At 36.7% G+C, this 19,329-nt stretch overlaps 2 protein-coding genes across 4 annotated transcripts in view; one reads left to right on the plus strand and one right to left on the minus strand.

Annotated features, from left to right (window-relative positions):
- Positions 1-517: 517 nt before the first annotated feature.
- ciz1b (cdkn1a interacting zinc finger protein 1b) lies at positions 518-9,886 on the minus strand. 2 transcript variants are annotated; one of them, XM_061980027.2, is made up of 7 exons: positions 9,487-9,886; positions 9,301-9,365; positions 3,038-3,102; positions 1,494-1,622; positions 1,341-1,420; positions 1,195-1,273; positions 518-1,094 (listed from the first exon to the last, which is right to left on the minus strand). In XM_061980027.2, exons 1-7 carry the CDS (start codon positions 9,513-9,515, stop codon positions 783-785), a joined length of 759 nt encoding a protein of 252 aa, XP_061836011.2. In that variant the 5' UTR covers positions 9,516-9,886; the 3' UTR covers positions 518-782. The 2 variants fall into 2 exon arrangements, with proteins under 2 accessions (XP_061836011.2, XP_061836010.2); XM_061980026.2 differs by having other exon boundaries at positions 9,283-9,365.
- An 8,421-nt stretch (positions 9,887-18,307) lies between these two features.
- The window catches only part of grin1b (glutamate receptor, ionotropic, N-methyl D-aspartate 1b), a 53,206-nt gene continuing 52,184 nt past the window's right edge, over positions 18,308-19,329 (plus strand). Inside the window, exons 1-4 of one of the 2 annotated variants that reach the window (XM_061979997.2) lie at positions 18,308-18,478; positions 18,576-18,721; positions 18,780-19,036; positions 19,147-19,281. In XM_061979997.2, coding sequence (XP_061835981.2) covers position 18,721; positions 18,780-19,036; positions 19,147-19,281 — 393 coding nt within the window. In that variant the 5' untranslated portion in view covers positions 18,308-18,478; positions 18,576-18,720. The remainder of the gene's footprint in view (positions 18,479-18,575; positions 18,722-18,779; positions 19,037-19,146; positions 19,282-19,329) is intronic. The other variant, XM_061979999.2, reaches the window with a different exon arrangement.

The following is a 19,329-nucleotide window of genomic DNA, read 5'->3' on the forward strand; positions in this document are numbered from 1 at the left end:
CTTTGTACCGAGGATGTCGTTGTGGCTTGTGCAGCCCTTTGAGACACTTGTGATTTAGGGCTATGTAAATAAACATTGATTGATTGATTGATTGATTGACAAGTTTGCAAATACTTGTTTTTGATTGACATCTAGAGGTGGCATTTTGATGCTACTGTGGTGTGATCTATTGTGCGGTAAGACAAGATCTTGGAGGCGATCTACATACCGTGGAGAATTGTTAGCTGTAAGATATCACCACATTTGAGTTTTCAGTGTCCTGTTAAACCTCTCAACAACACAAGCTTGATTCTCACTCTCTGCTGAAGAAGGTATAATAACCCCATGCTGTTTCATTCAGGCTTGGAATCGCTTGTTATAGAATTCCGTCAGAAAGGTCCTTGAGTTTGATTCCTGTGTGTGCTGAGCATGAATCCACACATGTGGTGTGTCAGTGAAACTCATGATTCTATTGGATGACGACTCCCTTCAGAGAGGATTCAAAGTCATCTTGCAATAATTCTTCACATCTGATGTTTGAGGTGGCCTCAAAGCTGTTTGAAAATACATTTCTTGACATTCTGAGTCAATTCAGCGTTAAAATGAATACAAAGTTTTTACCACTCGCCTGCAAGCCCCGCCCACAGACATGGCCCCGCGTCTGTGCCTACATGACTCCAGACCACGTAGCTGTAAACCCTGCTTTCGGTTCTCTGACTAGTCTCTAGTGCTCTAGTCCGGACGCCAGGTGGTACCTGGTAGGCCCTTGTCGGCAGACCTGGGACATGCGGAGGGACCAGGTCTCACAGCTGGACCGGGTCCGCCTCAGCCTCAGCAGGAAGTCTGGGCTTCTCCACCAAACCCGCGACCCGGATCAGCGGGAAAAAATGGGCGGATTGAAGTGACTTCCTGTCCGGGCGGGCTACTTCCTGCTTCACTTCCTCCTCGAAGCAGCCAATGGCGTCCACGGTGATAAGCTCCTCCTCCTCCTCCTCCTGGGTCTCCTGCACCTGTCGCTTGTGCTCCGCACATTTCATGTGCTCCACCAACTTCCTGGGAGACTTGAAGTGACGCCTGCACGCCGCACAGAAGGGCCGCGACTCCCGCTTACACACCTGCACGCGCACACACACACACACACACACACACACACACACACACACGCACACCGTTTTTCATCTGTCCCACACACCTGCAGGTGATGTCATCACTCACTTTGTGCTGCTTGGAGCGGCGGTGGAGGATGATGTCACCGCTGTAGTGCGTCTGACACGTGTCACACCAGCGACCCCTCCTGCATGGTGGCAGTGGGCGTGGCCTAAGAAATGACATCACCTTTGGGCATGTGTGTGCGTTCCTACCTGCTCATGAGCGTGATGGAGCGCGTGATCTCCTTCACTTTGGTCATGTGATCTGATCCGGCCATGTGCTCCTCAAACACCTTCAACACACACACACACACACACACGTTGGCTCGTGACGTCATGTTTTGGCGGCAGGAGGCGTGCCCTCACCTGCCAGGAGGGACAGGTGACGCCGCACACGTGACAGTGAAGTCTGTCGTCCGTCTCGCCCTTTTGTGGGAACTCGCGACTGTCGCTGCTCCGCTGGATGGTGACCTTGAGTGAGCCCGCACTGTGGAGCTAAACAAATAATCAACAATCAACATACTTGCCAACCTTGAGACCTCCGATATCGGGAGGTGGGGGGTGGGGGGCGGGGTCGGGGGTCGGGGTAGGGGGCGTGGTTAAGATATATATATATATATAAGAAATACTTGACTTTCAATGAATTCTAGCTATATATATATATATATATATATATATATATATATATGTATATATATATATAGCTAGAATTCATAAATGAACACTGAAATTCAAGTATTTATTTTTATTTATTATATATATATATATATATATATATATATATATATATATATATATATATATATATATATAAATAAATAAAAATAAATACTTGAATTTCAGTGTTCATTTATTTACACATATACACACACATAACACTCATCTACTCATTGTTGAGTTAAGGGTTGAATTGTCCATCCTTGTTCTATTCTCTGTCACTATTTCAGAACACACACATTATACAAATATACATTATAAAATCAATAAGAAAACGTTAGCTCTAATTTGGGAGTCTGAATTAGGATCAGAAGTTCCTATATAAACATTGCGCAATCACGTCGCCTTTTTGTATTGATTACTGCAGCTGTGCACCGGATTCATTCACAAATACAAACTACAACCCACAAACACTTTAGAGTTAGGCTCCACCATCAGAATGTGTACTTAAACTTATAAAGATCACATGGATATTATTCAGTGAGTTGATTCACCAAAACTAACCTGTTATGCAGGAGGAAAAAGCACACAGGACGTTTCAATTGTTCACAGACTGGTCGCGCTCATCAGAATGACAAGACACTTCCGGTCTGCAGGTGATAGCATTCAATTGGGAAGAAACGCCCTACTGCCCCCTACTGACCAATGTGAATACTGATAAATGTGTAATGACAGCTCCAAAAACGAATTCAAACCACAAAATAAACTAAATAAATCAACACAAAAATGTGACACATTATGGGTGGGTCACATATGCATGTACAGTAGATGGCAGTATTGTCCTGTTTAAAAGTGTCACAACATTGCTGTTTACGGCAGACCAACTGCTTTACGGTAGACGAATACTTGACTGCTGTTGTTGTGTGTTGTTACCGCGCTGGGAGGACGTTAATGAAACTGCCTAACAATAAACACACATAAGAAACCAAGAACTCGCTAGCTGTTTTATGTTGTGGGAAAGCGGACGTGTGAACAGGCTGTCAACACGTCACTCAGGTCCGCATGGAGCTGGAGGGGGCGTGGCCTCCAGCTCCGCCTGAATTTCGGGAGATTTTTGGGAGAAAATTTGTCCCGGGAGGTTTTCGGGAGAGGCGCTGAATTTCGGGAGTCTCCCGGAAAATCCGGGAGGGTTGGCAAGTATGACAATCAATCAACACAACATCAAATAAACACAACAAAATACTATACTTCACCTCAGCAGTCCTGTTGGCGTCACCGAGCTCTGCTGCCCTCTGCTGGTCAAAGGGAGGAACTCCATCTGACAAGGTGAATTGAAAACATGTAGAAAATAAAAACATACCTTTTTTTTTGTTTTTTTTTTGTTTTACAACATCGGAACAATTGAACACACAAGCAGTAAATATATCGGTCCGTGTACCTTCCGTTCCAATTCTGAAACGCAAATCAAAAAATACAATTAGGGCCGTTTTTCCATTTTTAATACATATGTCAGATTTTAAAACACACAAAAAAGGGGTTGATTTTCATTCAAATATTGTCATAAAATTGGATTTTCTGCTGTTTTCCTTTTATAGATTTTAATCTTCCAGATAAACACAAACATCGAATCCAAAATGCAAAAATGCGTGTTTATCTGTGTGATGAATGAATCAATTTAAGTGGACCTCGACTTAAAGAAGTGTAAAAACTTATTGGGGTGTTACCATTTAGTGGTCAATTGTAGGGAATATGTACTGTACTGTGCAATCTACTCATAAAAGTCTCAATCAATCAATCAAATGACAAATTGAACCGGAAGCAGTATTTTAGCTTTTCCTTCGCGTTTAGCATGTTTTTACCATTTGTCCTTTTAAAAATGTGTCGTTAAATAGTTGTTCAACTTTTGTTTCACAAATGAAAATAGAAAAAAAATGGCCCGAAATTTGTTTTTTGATTTGCATTTAAGAATTTGAAAAAAAATGAAGGGCACGGATGATTTTTATGAAAATATTGCCATAAAATTTGATTTTGTGCTGTTTTCCTTTTATGGAATTTTTTCCCCAGATAAACACAAAAATCCAATTCATGTTCATCCAAAATGCGTGTTTATCTGTGTGATGACTAATTGAACCGGAAGCAGTATTTGAGCTTTTCCTTAACGTTTAGCATGTTTTTACCATAACGCTAACATCTTTGTCCTTCTGAAAAAGTCTCATTATATAGTTGTTCAACTTTTGTTTCACAAATGAAAATAGAAAAAATGGCCCAAAATGTGTTTTTTGATTGGTATTTAAGAATTCAAAATAAAACGAACGGAACGGATGATTTTTATTAAAATATTGCCATAAAATTTGATTTTGTGCTGTTTTCCTTTTATGGAATTTTCCCCGCAGATAAACACAAAAATCCAATTCATGTTCATCCAAAATGCGTGTTTATCTGTGTGTTGACTAATTGAACCGGAAGCAGTATTTTAGCTTTTCCTTCACGTTTAGCATGTTTTTACCATAACAGTAACATTGTTGTCCTTTTAAAAAAGTCTCATTATATAGTTGTTCAACTTTTGTTTCACAAATGAAAATAGAAAAAATGGCCCAAAATGTGTTTTTTGATTGGCATTTAAGAATTCAAAATAAAACGAACGGCACGGTTGATTTTTATTAAAATATTGCCATAAAATTAGATTTTGTGCTGTTTTCCTTTTGTGGATTTTTCCCCCCAGATAAACACAAAAATCCAATTCATGTTCATCCAAAAATGTTAAAATGCGTGTTCATCTGTGTGATGACTAATTGAACCGGAAGCAGTGTTTTAGCTTTTCCTTCGCGTTTAGCATGTTTTTTTGACCATAACGCTAACATCTTTGTTCTTTGTTTATGTCCTTTTAAAAAAGTGTCATTAAATAGTTGTTCAACTTTTGTTTCACAAATGAAAATAGAAAAAAACGGCCCGAAATTTGTTTTTTGATTTGCATTTAAGAATTTGAAATAAAATGAACGGCACGGACGATTTTCATGAAAATATTGCCATAAAATTTGATTTTGTGCTGTTTTCCTTTTATGGAATTTTTTCCCCAGATAAACACAAAAATCCAATTCATGTTCATCCAAAATGCGTGTTTATCTGTGTGATGACAAATTGAACGGGAAGCAGTATTTTAGCTTTTCCTTCACGTTTAGCATGTTTTTACCATAACAGTAACATTGTTGTCCTTTTAAAAAAGTCTCATTATATAGTTGTTCAACTTTTGTTTCACAAATGAAAATAGAAAAAATGGCCCAAAATGTGTTTTTTGATTGGCATTTAAGAATTTGAAATAAAATGAACGGCACGGATGATTTTTATTAAAATATTGACATAAAATTAGATTTTGTGCTGTTTTCCTTTTGTGGATTTTTTCCCCCAGATAAACACAAAAATCCAATTCATGTTCATCCAAAAATGTTAAAATGCGTGTTTATCTGTGTGATGACAAATTGAACCAGAAGCAGTGTTTTAGCTTTTCCTTCGCGTTTAGCATGTTTTTTTTTTACCATTACGCTAACATCTTTGTTCTTTGTTTTTGTCCTTTTAAAAAAGTGTCATTAAATAGTTCTTCAACTTTTGTTTCACAAATGAAAATAGAAAAAAATGGCCCGAATTTTGTTTTTTGATTTGCATTTAAGAATTTGAAATAAAATGAACGGCACGGATGATTTTTATTAAAATATTGACATAAAATTAGATTTTGTGCTGTTTTCTTTTTGTGGATTTTTCCCCCCCAGATAAACATGTTCATCCAAAAATGTTAAAATGCGTGTTTATCTGTGTGATGACAAATTGAACCAGAAGCAGTGTTTTAGCTTTTCCTTCGCGTTTAGCATGTTTTTTTTTTTACCATTACGCTAACATCTTTGTTCTTTGTTTTTGTCCTTTTAAAAAAGTGTCATTAAATAGTTGTTCAACTTTTGTTTCACAAATGAAAATAGAAAAAAATGGCCCGAAATTTGTTTTTTGATTTGCATTTAAGAATTTGAAATAAAATGAACGGCACTGACGATTTTTATGAAAATATTGCCATAAAATTTGATTTTGTGCTGTTTTCCTTTTATGGAATTTTTTCCCCAGATAAACACAAAAATCCAATTCATGTTCATCCAAAATGCGTGTTCATCTGTGTGATGACTAATTGAACCGGAAGCAGTATTTTAGCTTTTCCTTCACGTTTAGCATGTTTTTACCATAACAGTAACATTGTTGTCCTTTTAAAAAAGTCTCATTATATAGTTGTTCAACTTTTGTTTCACAAATGAAAATAGAAAAAATGGCCCAAAATGAGTTTTTTGATTGGCATTTAAGAATTTGAAATAAAATGAACGGCACGGATGATTTTTATTAAAATATTGACATAAAATTAGATTTTGTGCTGTTTTCCTTTTGTGGATTTTCCCCCCCAGATAAACACAAAAATCCAATTCATGTTCATCCAAAAATGTTAAAATGCGTGTTTATCTGTGTGATGACAAATTGAACCAGAAGCAGTGTTTTAGCTTTTCCTTCGCGTTTAGCATGTTTTTTTTTACCATTACGCTAACATCTTTGTTCTTTTTTTTTGTCCTTTTAAAAAAGTGTCATTAAATAGTTCTTCAACTTTTGTTTCACAAATGAAAATAGAAAAAAATGGCCCGAATTTTGTTTTTTGATTTGCATTTAAGAATTTGAAATAAAATGAACGGCACGGGCGATTTTCATGAAAATATTGACATAAAATTTGATTTTGTGCTGTTTTCCTTTTATGGAGTTTTTCCCCCAGATAAACACAAAAATCCAATTCATGTTCATCCAAAATGCGTGTTTATCTGTGTGATGACTAATTGAACGGGAAGCAGTATTTGAGCTTTTCCTTCACGTTTAGCATGTTTTTACCATAACAGTAACATTGTTGTCCTTTTAAAAAAGTCTCATTATATAGTTGTTCAACTTTTGTTTCACAAATGAAAATAGAAAAAATGGCCCAAAATGAGTTTTTTGATTGGCATTTAAGAATTTGAAATAAAATGAACGGCACGGATGATTTTTATTAAAATATTGACATAAAATTAGATTTTGTGCTGTTTTCCTTTTGTGGATTTTCCCCCCCAGATAAACACAAAAATCCAATTCATGTTCATCCAAAAATGTTAAAATGCGTGTTTATCTGTGTGATGACAAATTGAACCAGAAGCAGTGTTTTAGCTTTTCCTTCGCGTTTAGCATGTTTTTTTTTACCATTACGCTAACATCTTTGTTCTTTTTTTTTGTCCTTTTAAAAAAGTGTCATTAAATAGTTCTTCAACTTTTGTTTCACAAATGAAAATAGAAAAAAATGGCCCGAATTTTGTTTTTTGATTTGCATTTAAGAATTTGAAATAAAATGAACGGCACGGACGATTTTCATGAAAATATTGCCATAAAATTTGATTTTGTGCTGTTTTCCTTTTATGGAATTTTTCCCCCAGATAAACACAAAAATCCAATTCATGTTCATCCAAAATGCGTGTTTATCTGTGTGATGACTAATTGAACCGGAAGCAGTATTTGAGCTTTTCCTTCACGTTTAGCATGTTTTTACCATAACAGTAACATTGTTGTCCTTTTAAAAAAGTCTCATTATATAGTTGTTCAACTTTTGTTTCACAAATGAAAATAGAAAAAATGGCCCAAAATGTGTTTTTTGATTGGCATTTAAGAATTCAAAATAAAACGAACGGCACGGTTGATTTTTATTAAAATATTGCCATAAAATTTGATTTTGTGCTGTTTTCCTTTTGTGGATTTCCCCCCCCAGAAAAACACAAAAATCCAATTCATGTTCATCCAAAAATGTTAAAATGCGTGTTTATCTGTGTGATGACAAATTGAACCGGAAGTAGTGTTTTAGCTTTTCCTTCGCGTTTAGCATGTTTTTTTTTACCATAACACTAACATCTTTGTTCTTTGTTTTTGTCCTTTTAAAAAAGTGTCATTAAATAGTTCTTCAACTTTTGTTTCACAAATGAAAATAGAAAAAAATGGCCCGAATTTTGTTTTTTGATTTGCATTTAAGAATTTGAAATAAAATGAACGGCACGGACGATTTTCATGAAAATATTGCCATAAAATTTGATTTTGTGCTGTTTTCCTTTTATGGAATTTTTTCCCCAGATAAACACAAAAATCCAATTCATGTTCATCCAAAATGCGTGTTTATCTGTGTGATGACTAATTGAACCGGAAGCAGTATTTGAGCTTTTCCTTCACGTTTAGCATGTTTTTACCATAACAGTAACATTGTTGTCCTTTTAAAAAAGTCTCATTATATAGTTGTTCAACTTTTGTTTCACAAATGAAAATAGAAAAAATGGCCCAAAATGTGTTTTTTGATTGGCATTTAAGAATTCAAAATAAAACGAACGGCACGGTTGATTTTTATTAAAATATTGCCATAAAATTTGATTTTGTGCTGTTTTCCTTTTGTGGATTTCCCCCCCCAGAAAAACACAAAAATCCAATTCATGTTCATCCAAAAATGTTAAAATGCGTGTTTATCTGTGTGATGACAAATTGAACCGGAAGTAGTGTTTTAGCTTTTCCTTCGCGTTTAGCATGTTTTTTTTTACCATAACACTAACATCTTTGTTCTTTGTTTTTGTCCTTTTAAAAAAGTGTCATTAAATAGTTCTTCAACTTTTGTTTCACAAATGAAAATAGAAAAAAATGGCCCGAATTTTGTTTTTTGATTTGCATTTAAGAATTTGAAATAAAATGAACGGCACGGACGATTTTCATGAAAATATTGCCATAAAATTTGATTTTGTGCTGTTTTCCTTTTATGGAATTTTTTCCCCAGATAAACACAAAAATCCAATTCATGTTCATCCAAAATGCGTGTTCATCTGTGTGATGACTAATTGAACCGGAAGCAGTATTTGAGCTTTTCCTTCACGTTTAGCATGTTTTTACCATAACAGTAACATTGTTGTCCTTTAAAAAAAGTCTCATTATATAGTTGTTCAACTTTTGTTTCACAAATGAAAATAGAAAAAATGGCCCAAAATGTGTTTTTTGATTGGCATTTAAGAATTTGAAATAAAATGAACGGCACGGATGATTTTTATTAAAATATTGACATAAAATTAGATTTTGTGCTGTTTTCCTTTTGTGGATTTTTCCCCCCAGATAAACACAAAAATCCAATTCATGTTCATCCAAAAATGTTAAAATGCGTGTTTATCTGTGTGATGACTAATTGAACCAGAAGCAGTGTTTTAGCTTTTCCTTCGCGTTTAGCATGTTTTTTTTTGACCATAACGCTAACATCTTTGTTCTTTGTTTTTGTCCTTTTAAAAAAGTGTCATTAAATAGTTGTTCAACTTTTGTTTCACAAATGAAAATAGAAAAAAATGGCCCGAAATTTGTTTTTTTGATTTGCATTTAAGAATTGGAAATAAAATGAACGGCACGGACGATTTTTATTTAAAAATTTAAATTTAAAAAACACCTGCGGCATTAATCTCACTTCCTGGTTGGTCATGTGACCCGGAGGGCTGGCTCCTATTGGCCGGACCTGCAACCCCCTCTGCTCTGTCGGACAAGAACAAAATAAACACTTTTTTTTATTTTTAACGCTCGATACGATCACGTCTTTCCTTCCTTGCTCTTAAGGACATATTACATTTATGAAAGAACCATTTCTATTTCTTACCTGTTAGTTTTCTTGTGTGATTTCCTCATAGTCTTTGACGTTTACAGCACATTAGTGCTGCTATCTTCTGTACCATCAAATGTACTCATTTTAGACGCCGACTTGTCACAAAACACATCTTTTGTTTTGTCATCGCAACCTTAATTCACTTACAACGTGTTCTGTCAGCTAAAACGTGCGTTTGACACAATAGTAGGCCAACAGCGAGGACTAACTTTGTTTAACCTCCCTTAATATTCAATAAGTGCCAATGAAGTCACAATAATTGTGCTTAAACATTAGCTAATAACAGGATGAATATAATAAATACGGTCACAATTATAGCGAAGTTAGCGCACCTTTTCGCCCGGCAGAAGCTAATGCTAACAAGGCTACATGTAAACAAACATACGCTCTTGGTCGCCCCCTGCTGGCCAAGATGTCAAGGCGCTTGCTTATTACGTCATCACCAAGCGCCAAGCTTTATTCAAAAGGAATACATCTGAACATAAAAATAAACACCAATAAAAACAAAAACAACTTTGCACTTAGTTTGTTATATATATATATATATATATATATATATATATATATATATATATATATATATATATATATATATATATATATATATATATATATATATATTATATATATATATATATATATATATATATATATATATATATATATATATATATATATATATATATATTTTTTATATATATATATATATATATATATATATATATATATATATATATATATATATATATATATATATATATAGTTAGTTTTGTTTCAATATCCTAATTACTTGTTTGAAAATTTTACAGAATTGTATTTTTTTTTTTTTTTTTTTACATATTTTGAAAACATTTCCAGAAGATGTGTTTATTTTTTTTAATTTTTAATTTTATTTTATAAACCTTTATTTATAAATTGCAACATTTACAAACAGTTGAGAAATAATAATCAAAATAAGTACAAAAACAGTAAAAACAGTACAAAAGAGCGCCAGGGGGTTGTAAACTCAAAGTAACTAAAATATAATGCAAAACATATACATATGTTTTGCATTATATATATATATATATATATATATATATATATATATATATATATATATATATATATATATATATATATATATGTTTTGCATTATATATATATATATATATATATATATATATATATATATATATATATATATATATATATATATATATATATGTTTTGCATTCTATTTTAGTTATTTTTAGTTTACAAACCCTGGCGCTGTTTTGTAATGTTTTTACTGTTTTTGTACTTATTTTGATTATTATTTCTCAACTGTTTGTAAATGTTGCAATTTATAAAAAAAAAAAGGTTTATAAAATAAAATTAAAAATTAAAAAAATAAACACGTCTTCTAGAAATGTTTTCAAAATATGTAAAAAAAAAAAAAAAAAAAAAAAATACAATTCTGTAAAATTTTCAAACAAGTAATTAGGATATTGAAACAAAACTTCCATGAATGAATAATTTTCTTTTTTAAAAAGACAATTGTAATGTTTTTACTGTTTTTGTACTTATTTTGATTATTATTTCTCAACTGTTTGTAAATGTTGCAATTTATAAATAAAGGTTTATAAAATAAAATAAAAAATTTAAAAAATAAACACGTCTTCTAGAAATGTTTTCAACATATGTAAAAAAAAAAAAAAAAAAAAAAAAAATACAATTCTGTAAAATTTTCAAACAAATAATTAGGATATTGAAACAAAACTTCCATGAATGAATAATTTAAAAAATAAAGAAACAATAAAAATAAAAATAAATTACCATCATGAAAGAAAAAAACAAAAGAAACAAAAATATGTGCACACTTACATTACTTTTTAAATTTGTAATTCATGATGATTTCAGTTAAGTCATTTAGAATAGAATAGAATAGAATATATCTTTACTGTCATTGTACATTGTACAACGAAATTGCAAGCAATCTAATTTAGTGCAAATTCATAATAACACATAACAACATGGTACTCAGATAAAAAGATAAAAATACATAAAAATAGCAAGCACACAGCGCACATGCACAGTCATTCTTTTTTATGCCTTAATTGTGTTCAGCGACACTATTGCTCTCGGGTAAAAAGTGTTCTTAAATCTGTTTGTTCGGCATTTTATTGTCCTGTATCTCCAGTTCAAAAAGTTGATGTCCGGGGTGAGATGTTATGTGCCTTATGATGTTTTGGGCTCAATTTGATCTAAAATAAAGGGACAAGCAGTTGAAAATGGATGAATGGAGGGACGGCACATATTAATACAACTATAAATAATATGTAAATATGTCAGGTTTTACTCATTTGTGCCCAGACAGGTTGGTGTATACATGCATTCAAATAACAATAACATTACCAACAAAACATAGAGACTCATTAACATTCAGATCATTAAACAAGGCTTCAAAAACCAGATAATTCAATTAAAAATAATATTGAAATGACATACAAATAAAAAAGGGGAATGCCCTGACTTTCAGGTGTTGATAAGCCCAACACAAATGCTAATGTTAGCATGCTAACAGTTAGAATGCGTCAGCAACCAAGTTATTTGATTCTGAGGCATACAGATAAAAAGAGTTAGCATATTAACAGTTAGCATGTGTCAAGTACCATGTTTGATTGATTGATTGAAACTTGTATTAGTAGATTGCACAGTACAGTGCATGTTCCGTTAAACCCAGATTCCCATCTAACAAAGGTCTAAACTCATTCTCCTTCTATTCCACATCAATGTGGAATGCACTCCCAGCAGGTGTAAAAGAAAGTGCATCTCTACCCTCCTTCAAAACCGTACTAAAAGAACACCTCCAGGCAACTACAACCCTATATTCAATTGAATAGACTGCAAAGACAAGATATTTCATGTTCACACTGACAAACTTTGGTATTTGTTTCAAATATTAGCTCATTTGGAATTTGATGCCTGCAACATGTTTCAAAAAGGCTGGCACAAGTGGCAAAAAAGAGTGAGAAAGTTGAGGAATGCTCATTAAAGACTTATTTGGAACATCCCACAGGTGAACAGGCTAATTGGGAACAGGTGGGTGCCATGATTGGGTATAAAAGCAGCTTCCATGAAATGCTCAGTCATTCACAAACAAGGACGGGGCGAGGGTCACCGCTTTGTCAACAAATGTCTCGGCAAATTGTTTAAGAACAACATTTCTCAACAAGGAATTTAGGGATTTCACCATTTACACTCCGTAATATCATCAAAAGGTTCAGAGAATGTGGAGAAATCACTGCAGGTAAGCCATGATATTACACACCTTGGATCCCTCAGGCGGTACTGCATCAAAAAGCCACATCAGTGTGTAAAGGATATCACCACATGGGCTCAGGAACACTTCAGAAACCCACTGTCAGTAACTACAGTTGGTCGCTCCATCTGTAAATGCAAGTTAAAACTCTACTAGGCAAAGTGAAGGCCATTTATCAACAACACCCAGAAACGCTTCGTTGGGCCCGTGCTCATCTAAAATGGACTGATGCAAAGTGGAAAAGTGTTCTGAGGTCTGATGAGTCCACATTTCAAATTGTTTTTGGAAACTGTGGACGTCGTGTCCTCCGGACCAAAGAGGAAAAGAACCATCCGGATTGTTCTAGGCGCAAAGTGTAAAAGGCAGCATGTGTGATGGTATGGGGGTGTATTAGTGGCCAAGACATGGGTAACTTACACATCTGTGAAGGCACCATTAATGCTGAAAGGTACATTGTTAGAATAATTGTTTGTAAGTTATCACAAAAGAAACGTTGTATTATGAATGCTGTCTTTCGAGGCCTAACAAGAGGAAGAAGGCTCGTGAAACGCCACTGTGATTTCAACACGGACAGATGGCAGGATCTGCTCAACTCCCAGAGGAACTCTCTTTGAAGTGTTAAATGAACTCTCTTTGAAGTATTTCACAAACTCTCTTCCAACTATTTGGTAACTGAAGTCAATGCTATTTACGACCCGCTGCCCTCTTGAAGTCCCTGTGGTCAGGAGACGGGAGGGGTTATCCATTGTCCTCCAACACCTGCCTCAGCTGGATCCAGGAAGAGCCCAAGCCCGAGAAATCCTCTTCTTGGACTTCAAAGCGACCGAAAACAATGACTCTTTTACACACTTACCATTCCTGCTGTGACATATGTTGGTGCGTGAACATGGAACATCTGAATTAAAAGAGGAGACGAAAACCTTCTTCGTCAGAGCGTGGTGCAGGACTGTACAGAGAGTGCAGTGGCCATGTCTCTCCTCAATATTGAGTCCAAATTGAATTCTGTCTCTGTTTGATTCCTTGCCTTTTGTCTTGTTTAATAGATGTCCTGTGTTTGAACGTGACATACATACAGATTTTGGAGCAACATATGTTGTTATCATGGACGCCCCTGCTTATTTCAGCAAGACAATGCAGCGTGGCTTCATAGTAAAAGAGTGCTGGTACTAGACTGGCCTGCCTGTCGTCCAGATATTAAAAATGTGTGAAGGCTAAAATATGAGAAGGGAGACTGTTGAACAACTTAAGCTGTACATCAAGCAAGAATGGGAAAGAATTCCACTTCAAAAATGTGTCTCCTCAGTTCCCAAACGTTTACTGAGTGTTGTTAAAAGGAAAGGCCATGTAACACACTGGTAAAAATGCCCCTCTGACTACTTTTTTGCAATGTGTTGCTGCCATTAAAGTCTAAGTTCAAGTTTGTCAGTGTGAACATGAAATATCTTGTCTTTGCAGTCTATTCAATTGAATATAAGTTGAAAAGGATTTGTTATATTCTCTTTTTATTGACCATTTACACAACTTCACTGCTTTTGGGGTTTGTACTTCCATTTGGAGCCTTCTGTTCTATCCTGAGGGACAGACAGCGAGAAACGTTTGCACAGTGCCTGTGATTTTAAAAGGTGTAAATCTTTATTGTTTTAAGTTCTCTTTTATGCATTTTTAAATGTATGTTTTAACATATTACTTCTCTGAAAGTGCTCTGTGACTTGTGCTGTTGACCTCTAGCCCAGGTCACCTTGTGAAAGAGATCTTCATCTCAATGGGGTTCTTATCTGGTTAAATAAAGGTTGTAAACATGAATTAAATAATATTAAAATAACTGAATTAAATGTCTAAGACAGAATTAGACGGTGACTATTAATTAAATAATATTAAAAATAACTTCAATAAATCTTTATTTAAGACTAAAAAGACCGTGAATAATAGTTAAATGATATTAAGACAACTTTATCTAAGACAAAATGAGACAGCGAATATCATTATAATTTTAAATTATATTAAAATTATAATTACAATTTAAATTATAATTTTAATAATTATAATTAAAATCATTTTGAATTACATTTCTATGACAGATGGAAAACATTTGAATATTATTCAAATATTATAAAAATTACTCTGGATTAAATCTCTATTTTAGGCAGACACGGTGAATAATAATAATTAAATAATATTAAAATAAATGTCTGAGACAGAAAGAAACAGTGAATATTGAATAAATTATATTAAAAATAGCTTGAATAAATGTGTGAATATTAGGTTTAAAAACTCTGAGTTAAATATTTATTCAAGACACAAAAAACTGTGAATATTAATTGAATAATAGCAAATTAAACATGAAAGAGACAGCAAATATCATGAAATAATATGTTGTTTATTTCATGCAGAGACACTGAATATTAATACTTAATAGTCAAATATATTTAATGTTTATTTCATGCAGACACTGAATATTAATACTTAATAGTCAAATATATTTGAATTATTGCTATTTAAGACATATATGTTGTGAACATGAATTAAATATACCTCTAATTGTCATCACGTGGACTTTGGGGCGTGTTTTCCCGAGATGCAATAAAAGTTGGAGCGGACATGGCGTGAAGGTAAGGACATATTTATTCTAACAAAGTACAAACAAAAGGGTACAAACAAAAGGCGCGCACAGGGCGGAGATAAAACTTGACTATGAAACAAAAACTAGCACTTGGGCAAAAACTATGGACATGAGAACGAAAACACTTACTGTGACAAGAATAAACCAAACTTACTTGGAACAAGCATGGAACAATGGCATGGACACGTGATCATTGGAATAACAAGGGTAGCATGAGTCTAGTAACAGAAGCAACAGAGGTAATGTCGCCAGGACGACCAACAGAAAGTGACAGGCTTAAATAGTAGTGATCATGATTAACACAGGTGTGTGAGTCCAAACGTGACACTAGTGGGTTGCTACGGTGACCAAACAAGAGAGCGTAAACAGGAACTAAAAAGAGTCCAAAAACCAAACAGAACAAAGCCAAACAAAAACATGAACAGACATGACACTAATGAGGATATGTGCTATATATAAATGGATGGATGGATGGATGATGGATGGATAATGGATGGATGATGGATGAATATATGGATGGAGGGATGATGGATGAATGGATAGATGATGGACGGATGGATGATGAATAGATGATGAATGGATGATGGATAAATATATGGATGGATGGATGGATGGATGGATGGATGGACGATGGATGGATGGATGATGGATGGATACATGGATGGATATATGGATGATGGATGGATATATGGATGATGGATGGATGGATGATGGATGGATATATGGATGGATGGATGGATGGATGGATGATGGATGGGTGATGGATGATGGATGATGGATGATGGATGATGGATGTATGGATATATGGATGATGGATGGATATATGGATGGATGATGGATGGATGTATGGATAAATGATAGATGGATGGATATATGGCTGGATGATGGATGGATATATGGATATATGGATGGATGGATGATGGATGGATGATGGCTGGATATATGGATGGATATATGATGGATAGATGATGAATGGATCGATGGATGATGGATAAATATATGGATGGATGGATGATGTATGGATGAATGGATGATGGATGCATGATGGATGGATGGGTGATGGATGGATATATGGATGATGGGTGGATGGATGATGGATGATGGATGTATGGATATATGGATGATGGATGGATATATGGCTGGATGATGGATGGATGTATGGATGTACGGATAAATGATGGATGGATGGATATATGGCTGGATGATGGATGGATGTATGGATGTACGGATAAATGATGGATGGATGGATATATGGCTGGATGATGGATGGATATATGGATATATGGATGGATGGATGATGGCTGGATATATGGATGGATATATGATGGATAGATGATGAATGGATTGATGGATGATGGATAAATATATGGATGGATGGATGATGTATGGATGGATGGATGATGGATGCATGATGGATGGATGGGTGATGGATGGATATATGGATGATGAGTGGATGGATGATGGATGATGGATGTATGGATATATGGGTGATGGATGGATATATGGCTGGATGATGGATGGATGTATGGATGTATGGATAAATGATGGATGGATGGATATATGGCTGGATGATGGATGGATATATGGATATATGGATGGATGGATGATGGATGGATGGATGATGGCTGGATATATGGATGGATATATGATGGATAGATGATGAATGGATCGATGGATGATGGATAAATATATGGATGGATGGATGATGGATGGATGGATGGATGGATGGATGATGGATGCATGATGGATGGATGGGTGATGGATGGATATATGGATGATGGGTGGATGGATGATGGATGATGGATGTATGGATATATGGGTGATGGATGGATATATGGCTGGATGATGGATGGATGTATGGATGTATGGATAAATGATAGATGGATGGATATATGGCTGGATGATGGATGGATATATGGATATATGGATGGATGGATGATGGATGGATGGATGATGGCTGGATATATGGATGGATATATGATGGATAGATGATGAATGGATTGATGGATGATGGATAAATATATGGATGGATGGATGATGTATGGATATATGGATGATGGATGGATGGATCGATGGATAAATGATGGATGGATGGATATATGGCTGGATGATGGATGGATATATGGATGATGGGTGGATGGATGATGGATGATGGAGGATGTATGATGGATGTATGGATATATGGATGATGGATGGATGGATGGATGGATAAATGATGGATGGATGGATATATGGCTGAATGCTGGACGGATGATGGATGGATGTATGATGGCTGGATGATGGATGGATGTATGATGGCTGGATGATGGATGGATGTATGATGGCTGGATGATGGATGGATGTATGATGGCTGGATGATGGATGGATGATGGATGGATGATAGCTGGATGATGTATGGATATATGGATGATAGCTGGATGATGGATGGATGATGGATGGATGATGGATGGATGATAGATGGGTGGATGGGTGGATGGATGATGGATGGACTGATCCATCACTTGTTAGTAGTGGTGGCCTGCCCCTCCCCCACCCGACACTCACGTGCACGGGTGGCCGACATTGAGGTCATGTGTCTGCTGGTGTGATGACGTCACACAGCAGGACACACCTATTGTCAGAAGTCATGTCAATCAGGTCACATGATCTTTGACTGACACGTACGAGCAATTACAGGCTATATGAGGCGACCATCACCATGGTAACAGAGCCAGGGTGTTTGTTTCCGCTTGTAAACACGGACGTGAACATGTCAACATTCGTGTCACGTGTCACGTCTCTACCGGACACAAACACACATTATTAGAAACAGCTGTTGAATGTGCGCGCGCGCGCGCCCGTGCCTAATGAAGTGGCCAGCGAGTGTGTGCGCATGTGCGTGACCGCGTGTGCGCGTCTTCGCTTCATTAACTCACAACAAGCAGAGCGGGATCGGCTCGTGCTCGCGGTCGCCGCGCCCGCGCGCCTCCTGTCCTCCGCCTCGGGAGCGCGCGTGAGTATCAAGGACAGGCGCGAGCTCGCCAGCATCATCAGGTCATTTGGCGCGGACGCGCACACGCAGACCGGAGGAGAGGTAAACAAAGGTGAGTGCGTGTGCGTGTGTGCGTGTGTGTGTGTGTGTGTGTGTGTGTGTGCGTGCGTGTCGGACGCGACTGACGTCCGTGTGGTTGTCGCGTGCAGCCAACAGCGCGGGAGTCAACAGGACGCGGACGCGCGGCAGGAAGAGAAAAAGAAGCTTCTCCAAGTGGATGACGACAGGGCGCCCATCTCAGCCTGTGACGTCACGCCCAACGACGACTCTTATTTTGGAAGCAGCGTCCGAAAGAGTAAGTCCCAGCTTTTATTGTTGCGTGAGCGATGACGTCACGTGGTGTCGCCCCCCAGTGGAGGTGCGCTGCACGCTGCTGCTGGCGGTGCTGCACTGCAGCTCGGTGGCGCTGTGTGGCTGCGAGCCGCGGCAGGTCAACGTGGGCGCCGTGCTGAGCCAGAAGCGCTACGAGCAGGTGTTCAAGGACGCCGTCAGCCACGCCAACGCCGTCTACGGCCGCGACAAGTTCAAGATGAACGCCATCTCCGTCACGCACAAGCCCAACGCCATCCAGATGGCGCTGTCTGTCTGCGAGGACCTCATCTACAACCAGGTGACCAAAAGGGGCCAACATGGCGCCCGTTAGATTAGCACGCCGTTAATCCGCCCGTGCGGGATTAAACCCGCGCGCGCGTCAACGATGGCGCTCTTCCCGTGCTGCAGGTGTACGCCATCTTGGTGAGCCACCCGCCGCAGTCCAACGACCACCTGACGCCCACGCCCGTCTCCTACACGGCGGGCTTCTACCGCATCCCCGTGGTGGGCCTGACCACGCGCATGTCCATCTACTCCGACAAGGTGAGTGTCGGCCATCTTGCGGCGGCGTGCTCACGTGACGCCTGCCGT

Source organism: Nerophis lumbriciformis, linkage group LG20 (assembly GCF_033978685.3).
Source record: "Nerophis lumbriciformis linkage group LG20, RoL_Nlum_v2.1, whole genome shotgun sequence".
NCBI classification, from domain to species: domain Eukaryota; kingdom Metazoa; phylum Chordata; class Actinopteri; order Syngnathiformes; family Syngnathidae; genus Nerophis; species Nerophis lumbriciformis.

Excerpts from the sequence above, each read along its gene's own strand:
- ciz1b (XM_061980026.2), bottom strand. The coding sequence starts at position 9,515 with ATGAGGAAATCACACAAGAAAACTAACAG. Across the intron at positions 9,366-9,486 it reads TCACACAAGAAAACTAACAG|AGCAGAGGGGGTTGCAGGTC; the intron begins GTAAGAAATAGA and ends CTTGTCCGACAG. Across the intron at positions 3,103-9,282 it reads AAGTGAGATTAATGCCGCAG|ATGGAGTTCCTCCCTTTGAC; the intron begins GTGTTTTTTAAA and ends TCACCTTGTCAG.